At 38.6% G+C, this 9,706-nt stretch overlaps 1 protein-coding gene across 2 annotated transcripts in view; it reads left to right on the top strand.

Moving 5' to 3' along the window:
- The window catches only part of scube3 (signal peptide, CUB domain, EGF-like 3), a 76,324-nt gene that overhangs the window by 10,137 nt on the left and 56,481 nt on the right, over positions 1–9,706 (top strand). For both annotated transcript variants that reach the window (XM_005926211.3, XM_005926212.3), the window contains exon 2: positions 8,241–8,363. In XM_005926211.3, the coding sequence (XP_005926273.1) occupies positions 8,241–8,363 (123 nt within the window). The remainder of the gene's footprint in view (positions 1–8,240; positions 8,364–9,706) is intronic.

The raw sequence follows: 9,706 nt of genomic DNA, 5'->3' as shown, positions 1-9,706 counted from the left end.
TAATGCCATTTAATAGTTAACCCAAGCCCCCCCCCCCCAGCTCTCTCATTAACATTATCGTTTTATTATTAGCCATAGCCGCCAGCCGCTGCCTTAATGATAATTTAACAGTTGGGGGTGGGTAATTTGGATAATTGCTAATAGTTAAAAGGCTAATGTCAACATGTGCGCTCGCCAGGTTAACATTTATGATGAGTGTTTAATACGTCAGTGTTGTTGATGTTGAGAGCTTTACTGAAGTCATAAACTTGGTCATGAAGGCCATGGTGTGTCTTTAAGATCCTTTGCCTTGTTTGTTGTGCTGCTGTTCACCTGTTCAGCTGCTAGTGAAGGGGAGGGGCTGTGTGACTCCCTATGTCTAGCAGCTGTTTGAAGTTTTTGTCCGTATGACCAAGTGAAGTTGGTATCAATAAAGAAATGCAAATACATGCCTATCCCAATATGAATTTTTAATATCAACTAGTATCAGAGGATCAATTTTTCTTACCTATGGTAATAACAAGTAAAGAGCACATTAATTTGGATTAAGAAGGTGAAAAAAGATTGTTAAAGACTTAGAAAAGGAATTAGAATAATTCACATAATACAGGCACACATTAGATTAGATATCTTAAATAATCAGAGGATTACTCACTCTTTACACTGTTGTACAAAATGCAGATGTGTTATTTTTTTGTACTGTTGTTATAAAAAAAAAGAAATGCAAGAAAAGATTTGTTTTTTTGCAAAGAACCAGACTTTAAAAAATTAACACCTTTAATATATATAACAACCTCTAACATTAGGCAGTGTAAAAAAATGGTGTAGCACACCATTACGGGATACAGCAGCACTATAAGGGTCAGTCAGTCTACCCTTGTTGTGTTATTATGTGCTCCTAATAGACATAACAGATGGTGAGTGGCCCTGAGCAATAAGAAATGAATTGTCTAGATGTCTAAATAAATTAAGGGTGTTGGACACAGTTCATGTCTTTCATGTTAACACGACTTGGGTGCTGAAACTTATCTTGTAGGTTCTTGTACGTTTTTACCCTCACATTAATCTGAGGCTTCATGATTGGTGGACATAAGCAGGGAGGGACCCGCAGGGTTTTGAAGTTGTGATCACAGTTTCTGAAAGCACAGGATCAGTCAGTGGTCATGATTCCTAAACATTAAGAGTGTGTGAAGGATGAGTGTAAATATCCCGAATGGAAGCAGTGGATATTTTTATTCACAACTTTTTAGAGGTTTGCTGGACAGCCAACACTGTGTCCCTTCATTAGCTGAAAGGAGATCTGGGCAAGAAGGGTGGCGAGATGCTAAATTTTGTGTTAATGTTGACGTCTGCATTTCATCAAAACGATTTCTTTTTTTTCGAGGTCTACTTTTTTGCTGCCCCAGCACAACTTCAGTAGCTACAGCTTTTCCAGAGTGCTGCGTTGGTGACTCCCAGGTTACAGGAAAGAATCACAAAGCCTTACATTAGTGTGGGAAATGTGCTGTATACAACATTAAATGTGCACGTTTTCCTTTGGTGTTTGGTCGGATAATGAGCTAAAGACTTTAAAGGCTGGATTAACACCTTGGGCTCTTTGTCGAGATTTTCCTGAGCATTTTGACATCCTCCAGTATATGTCGTAGTGACTAACATTTTTGTTTATTCTTTGGACATTTTGGAAGTAATTTGAAAGGTTGTGGTTGTGTGTGTAACAGTGTGATTCTTTTTTTTTTTCTTTTTTCTGTTGCACAGACAGTGAGAGTGGACTGTAAAATGTTTCCAACTTCTAAAATGATTATTATTTACATAATTAGAGATTTTGTATTTTTCTCTGAGGTCAAGGGTGTTGATATAATTCTAATCATTTTTCACCAAAATAAGGAAGTAAATACACGGTTCTAGGGGAAAAGCGTATAAAACACACATTATTCAAATCGGAGTACTTTTTAAAAATATTTTAAAACATGCCCGGATCCTTTTATTAATACAGAAAATGCACATTTGTGTTTTACAAGCACAAATCAATGGAGAAGAAATGATTGCTGGTTTTTCCACACCAGTTGCTTTGCTTCACAACAAATAGTTGGCTTGTGAGTTAAACATCGTATGGATCATTTACAACGGTGAAGATAAAAGAGGCGCTACAGCCATTCTGACAGCTGCTCTGTACCTAAAGTAATTATCCTGACCTTAACCCCATCCTGCTCAACCGCAACCCAAACTATAGTGTAAGTGTGGTTCTAAGATGGATAATTACAATACTTTTCTTTGTAATTATACACAGTATGACAAACACTGTGATCCCAAGAACACATTTTTATGGCATTGAACCCAGCACCCTTCCTCTTCTGCCGCAAAGAGCTCATGAAAATCAAGGAGTTCATCGGAAAATGGCTTTGTCAGGAGGAATGTTTTGTTTCTAATCCTTCACCACAAATGTTCAAATATTGCACCGAAATCATTCTGTCAGGAAAACACGGCCGAATATTTTATTACTTTCGCTTATTGAATGCATCTCTCGCTCCGTATTTGTGACGATTATTTCACAGTTGACTGCAGGCGGCACAAGTAAAGCTACACCTCTGGGTGTCCCAGCTCCAATCAGTCTATTTCTGTATTTGAAGGAAAGTTGATGGGTTTGAGGGGGCGGGCAGGTTTGGGGCAAAGCAAACAGCTAGGGTCTCAATACTCAAAGTCAACATTACCCTATGTTTGAACTACACACCTTCGGCCCTACAATTCTCCCACACACTCGCGCTCTCTCCCCTCTGAGTCTTATTCCTGCTAACACCCCCCTTGAGCTGGCCCAGCTAAATACACTGCTTATCCCAGGGCTTTCTAATAAATCAGGGAGGAAAAGCACCTCTGACAAAGTCTCACCTCCACAGCCAGCAGCATTAAGCTGGCTGCTTTGACTTAAATATGGAGCCTGCTTTTGGAGTAACTTTCTTAATCACCGCTTCGGAGGACAGGAGCGTGTTTTATCCAGCAAATTGAATACAATTACAGAAAATCCCATTTAATTTACCCCGCAACGTTCCATCATGCCAAAATAAAAAATTCCAAATTGTGCCTTTCTGAGTAAGGGCATGTCACAATCCATGCAGGGATTTAGAAGTCTGACGCATGGTGGGGGTTAGAGTTTTATTGAGCATGCCATGTAAGCAAGAAATGAAGTGGAATCAGGGAGAGAAAACATGCTTTATTATTGTATGACTTGGTTTCATCCAGAGTAGTCACTGGATTCAATATTCCACAAATGTCAGTGTGTTTGAACACAGACTTGAGCTATTTGTGGCTTTAATATGCTCAAGTGCTTAAACCAGAGGAGAGCTACAAGACAGCAATATTCCAACTGACACATTCCCCAGAGGAAACTGTTTAAACATCTGAGCATTGCCCAACATATCTCTCGTCTTTGGTTTTGTTGTTTTGACTTTGTTTATTCATCCTTGTCTCGAAGCGCCGGCTTCATTCTATGCTGCCTTAACTTGTTCCCAACAAATGTGATTCCTCAACACAAAAGAATGAAAGAACCTCTCAATGAAAAACACAATCTTTTTCATCTTAGGCATGAGTCAATTACCAGGGCGGCATTACTGAACGCCCTGTACATTTTTCTCAAGCCTTCAGAGGATCATCCCCTGGACTGAACCAAAGAGTGTATTGATTCTGACATGTTTATTTCCATGGCAAAGGCAGTGGGGTTTCCAGAGAGACCATCGCATTTAGCTTTTGTTGTCTATGTGTCTGCTGGAAGGCTCCCAGTGACTTTTATGGGTTGGTTTTTAAACATTGCTTAGACAGACGTGGGCTATTGAAGTTTGTGGGCCAGGATTTCTTAATTTTGATGTTTATTTCATTTTCTTTAGCTCGCAACAAAGAGACAATGGGACTGTGAGAGAGTAATTTAATTAAAACACATTTGTGTTGACTATTTTCCTGCTTTTCAGCTGAATTTCAACAGTTTGCTAGCTGTTAAGTTAGTTATCTGTTGTTCATTGTCATTGTTTCTCAAATGTTACTGGTACCACAACTCTGTCATGTCTAAAGATGACTAAATTTGTAAGTAATTTTGGCAAAAATATCCATTTCATTTTATTTTTCAACTCATAAATTGCCTGGAGGATTTCGAGTACTGTGCATGTGTTGTGTAGTTAGTTTTACAGTTTCAGAAGTTAAGGCTGTTGTATTAAAACCCTAAACACACAGCAAGCTGCTGCCTGTCAGTGTCGGTAAAGACATTATATATCACAACATGGCAGTTATGTAACATTTGAGACACTTATAGCCTAATATCTGCTTCTGCTCTCTCGCACCCAAGTGTAGCCTGGAGAAATAACTGCATCAATTTGAATGCAAATTTGATTTGAGACGAAAGTGTGAGTGTGCAAACCTGTACGCATGTGTGTCCCAAAGTATAAGCGTAAGAGTCGGCAGCATTGCGGACCGGAAAGATAAAGTGAACTGATTCTCCAGATGGGAACATTAATAGGATGATGAAATAAGGGATTCTTTGAGTTTCTGTCATAATGAATATTAATTACCACAAAGATTTGGCACCAAGAAACCTGACAATAGGACGGATAATTTGTTGTGATTAATACCTCGTCTATTGAAAAACACTTCTTCAAACAGCCTCTCTTGCTCTTACCCTGGAACACAATCTGTAAGGAGAAAGAAGCCAGGCTCCTGGGAAGAATTTATATTGTTCTCACCAAATATAAATCACTGGAGGGTCTTGAGGACCTCCTGCAACTCTAAATGTGTTTGTGGAAACTTGGCAAAATAAGCCACAACTGTCCCAGGTTTCTGTATTCCCCTGCTGAATGCTGCACAGATGCTAAACTCCCCAACAGACCTGTGAAACATGGCATGTCATTACAAGAATAATGCTGCTGCTGGAAAACGCTGGTATTTTTATTTATTTTTTTAAATTTTCATAGTTGTGTTGATGCTCAGCTTTTATAAGGTTACTGAGCAGATGGTCAGTCTGTTTTGACAATTTGAACATTTTCCACTCTGTTTTATAACTATAACTTTTTAAATTACCAAACAATTGCCAAATGTTATGCTAACACACAAATATGGTGAGACCTAAACTGCTGGATAGCCAAAATCATGATTGTCTTTTTCTGCACAACTTCTCTAAATTAAAGAAATCACTTTTAAGTCCTATTTAAGAATGCAGAGCAAAACATTGTAATGTGTTATTTATTTATTTTTTTAGATATAGCAATGGCACATAACTTTGGCACTACAGAGCTACTATATATATCTCTCTATCCATCCATCCATCTATCCATCCATCTATCCATCTATCTATCCATCTATCTATATATATATATCTATCTATATCATAGATCCAAACATTATATCTGAACGATTGATTGTTAATTGTTTTTTCAGAACACCAAAGCAGTTTATGGTATCTCAAAACAAACTTTGTGATGGCCGGGAAGGCCGATCGATCTGGATGCATTTAGAAGTCCAATTGTAGAAAGTCTATGAGAAAATGGCCCTTTTTTATCATGGCCTCAATGGCTCGATTAAAATCTAGTTGAATACAGAATGATGTTCACCTTATACATTATGGTTTCCAGAAAGATGATAAAATGATTCATGATTTAGAGACTAACAAATGACTTTTTAAACTTATCAACTGGAAAAACACCAAAAAACAGATCTTCACAAACCAGTGGGTGACTTCATGGTGGCTAGATTAACTTTTTATATACAGACTATACCTGTAACTAGAGGAAAATATTGGAATACTGGATAGTTGGTTTTGGGAAGCTACAGATGGTTGAAACAGATTGTTGAGGGTAGGAGTTGCTAATGATGTATGATGATCCGACATGTCGCTCAGACAGCATAATCCAAGTCTGTGGACTAAACAACATTTTCTCTTGGGATCAGCAAGCAAATGTGCAACAAAAGCATAGCCTGAACCTTTGAATCACAACTCTTTCAATTTAAGTGAGAACAGAATCTCTGAATCTGTGAATACATTCACATAATTGCCTCTTGTTTTAGTCATCTCTGTCCTACAGTTATTGAATTGTGTATCCTCAGGATGCTCATTAAATTACTTTTCATGCTGTTCTGCGATGTTTAAGTAATGACGACCACGACTAAAATACTGAGCAAACCTTGTTTAAACTACTAAATTATTATGTGTTTTTTCTAAAGTTTACTGAATGCTGTCTTTGTGGGTATTTAGCTCAAGGCATGTCTGATTCGGTTCATCATCACAGAATCTATAAAGTCTGAATGAGCCCATGAGAGCAGGTACTTGTCTGGAGCCTGGCAAACGGACTGGTAATTTAAACAGTGCTTTTCTACTCTCTGTGAACACTCAGACTACAAACCACAATTGCACAGCCTTTTAATGCTATATGCACACAGTTGATGGATGCATCAAGGACAATTTGGGGTTCGGTATCTTGCCCGTGGACACTTTGACATGCAAAGTGGAGCAGCCAGGAATCAAACCATTTGCCTTGCAATTGATAGATGACCCGCCCTATCTCCTGAGCCACAACATCCCTAAATTTCTAGTTAATTTGTGTTTGTGAGTTTTTTGCCTTGTGTATGCTCTGCGCAGTTTGTGTGTACAGTCTTATTAAAGCTAAACTTCAGAAACTATATGCTTGCTTATAGTATGTGCATATGAGACTTTTGTTAGTGGTGGTATTATTGCTGTTAGTGATGCTTGCACTGTGTTTGCACAGTGACCATATTGCATTCTGTTTTCTTCTCCACATTTTCCATTCATCTTCCATTTCTGGGAATTCTGCAGTGTCACTGTCCTCCTTTCCAGTGCAGACTTCACATCCTCTAGTAATAGGCAGATATAGCTAAAATGCTAAGCTCAGGGGTTTGGGTTGCTGGTCATTTCCCAGTGGGATCAGCCAGCTCCTGCAGAGGGCTTGTGATAAGAGTGGATATTGGAAGCTATGTAAACCTTGTTAAGCTGCCCTCCCCCTGTGTGAAGGGGGGTAATCCTAAACACCTGGGCTAGTTAACTGGGATTTGGCTGGATTAGGGGCTCCGTGAAGGCCAAACTGATCTTCCTTCTGGTTAAATCCATTTCCATTCTTATCTTTTGCTTTTTCTTCTTTGTAATCCAAACTCTGTTTGGTTGCACAACAGTTAAAATTGCTCTGTACAAAACTATTATCAATGCCAAAAATCAGTTATTCATTCCTGAGCAACAAATAAGTGTAACTGGGTTTGGTTAAACTGGGCTTTGAAAGACTTGTTTAAGTACATCTGAAAACTTGCTTTTTAGCTTAGTAAAGGCTGCGGGTCAAAGCTAGGTGTTTGTGTTGTCTACTGACTTAATGATCCCTGATTTCTTCTTAGCATAATTCTGTCAATGACATTAAATGTTTTAATGGGAACTATTGTGGTTTTTCTTCTACTGTCAAAACAGTAAATGCTCAAAATAAATAATGAGGTCAGCATTATATGTATATAATCCCAAGGAGACCAGAATAATCTTCAGTCTGCTCTGAATGCTCAGTTTCTTACAATGTTTTTTTTCTACTCTTGGATCTGAATGATGCCAGCAAGAGCAGATATTCTACAATCATGTCAGCTCTGCCTGTGAATGCAGAAGTGTTTGGAAGTGGCAACCAATCAGAAGAAAGTTTGCTTAAAGGGAGAGGAGCTAGCTTGGCTTGCTTCAGACAGTGAATGAACATGCACTTATGCCCAGCACAAGATGAATAAGAGTTATTTTGAGATGTAAGTCAGCAGCACTACTGTACTATATCTTTCTAAAAGCAATGTGATGCTCAAAAGCCTCAGTTCCACTTCCCTTTAGTACTAATTCACAAATGTTTACATGCTTATACATTAGCATACCTGCTCCTAATCTGTATATTTGCACTGTCTTAGCATGCTGATGTGCTTACATGCAGCCTCACAGAGCTGCTTTGTTGGCTGTCTGGGGATATTTGTGGTTCAGTGGCCAGTGCATCCCAGTTGTTTTCAGGCTCTGAGATGAAGTGTTCATTTAGAGGTCGCTTGAAGCACAAATAATGGTTATTGCCCTACCACATGGTTAAAAGTGTCCCCGCCTTTTTACTAAAGCTTGGTTTGTATTCATTTTAATTGTTTGTGTCTGAGCGTGGCCCATTACATTCAGAAATTGGGGATGTTTTTGTGTGGTATAAATGCAATGCTATCACCAAGAATGTTTTAGCTTCACCATATAATTGGTGTCTCTTTTTTTTTTTTTTCTTTTCTAGATGTGGACGAATGTGCAGAGGCACTTGATAACTGCAGCATTGACGCCATCTGCCAGAACACCCTGAAGTCATACAAATGTATCTGCAAGTCAGGCTATAAAGGGGATGGCAAACATTGTGAAGGTAAAAGTGTCATTGCATTAATATGCTTATTTTCAACTGTGACTTGGTGCTTGGGGAGGATTTGTACAATACACTGAAGTAAATGCAATGTTTCGAATGTTAATTTGCTTTACATCTCTGAATGCAAGTCCCTGAGCCAGTGACGGGCGTGATGAGAGCGTATGTCTCAGTTAATACAACTCATTAGTTTAAAGACTTCCTGAAAATGGAGGCAAGACAAGAGAGAGGGCTGCAAATGGAGGGAAGGTGAAAGCCAGGTGCAGAGTGCTCCTTTGTGACAAGATGAAATGAAGCAGTAAATTTCCTACACATGTTAGAGGAGAAAATTAAGATAGCGGCTGAAACGGCAGTCGAAGGCTCTGCCAAGCCGTAAGGGATATTTCCACAGCCGGAGGCAGGCCTTGTAGACTGTCAGACACAAGTCTGTTTTTCTAGCCCTTTTCAATGGGCCCAAAGCCTCCGGATCATTATATCCCACAATTTTTATTACTATTATTACAAAACCGTATTTCAAAGTGCCATTTTTTTTCTCTTACTGTTATTATTCTTTCATTTACTTGACCAAGTGCTTTTCATGGCTTTCTGTCTGTAGGTCATAAAAGTTTGCTTTTATTGAATTTATTGTAAAATATGTGCAAGGTTGGGTTTCCATTGAACTCAAGGTTGATAATACTTGTAAAACAAAATTCAAAAGCAGGAGTACAGTGACTTGTATTGCCGCCTCTTCAATACTTCTTTGCTGCCTGTTGAATGTCATAGTAATTTTTGAGTGCTGCACCAAGTTAACACCTACTTGTGTTAAAAAAGGGCACCAGAAAGCATAAAGACAAGAAAAGTGAAGTATTTTTGATGTTTATGTGGTGATCACACGTGCACATGGTGAGTGCAGAGGCCTCAATCCTACTCGTATAAAATCTTGCAGTCAAAAGATCATGCAGGGACGAGTCCAGAATAAATGGAACAAGAGGATAATATCAGCCAAAAATGTATACAGGTTTATTATTTTTTTCTTTAAATTGAAAATTAATTAAATTAGTCTATCACAATAAAAGGCCACTAATTATAACCCCCCCCCCCCCAACCTGGCAACCTGCCAGCACTGTAACAATCACCTGATAACTTGCTGTCACCAGCATGACACTTACACTGTATTTTATTTTTAATTAAATTTTTTATTTTAGCAATTCCCCAACAAATAAATGCACTGCAATACAAATCCACAAGGACACTTATTACATGCACAATTGTTTCCCTAAGCAGTCAGTAGTACAGTTCCTTGGAATTTTTAGTCTGCCTGCCTCACACAAAAGGACGAGATAAATGGTAAAGTGGAAAACTGCACC

The sequence above is a fragment of the Haplochromis burtoni genome, unplaced genomic scaffold (genome assembly GCF_018398535.1).
Source record: "Haplochromis burtoni strain Fernald_Lab_line unplaced genomic scaffold, NCSU_Asbu1 Contig_91, whole genome shotgun sequence".
In the NCBI taxonomy this organism is placed as follows: Eukaryota; Metazoa; Chordata; class Actinopteri; order Cichliformes; family Cichlidae; genus Haplochromis; species Haplochromis burtoni.
The sequence above is the reverse complement of the archived record's forward strand: the minus strand, read 5'-3'. Positions and strand labels throughout refer to the sequence as shown.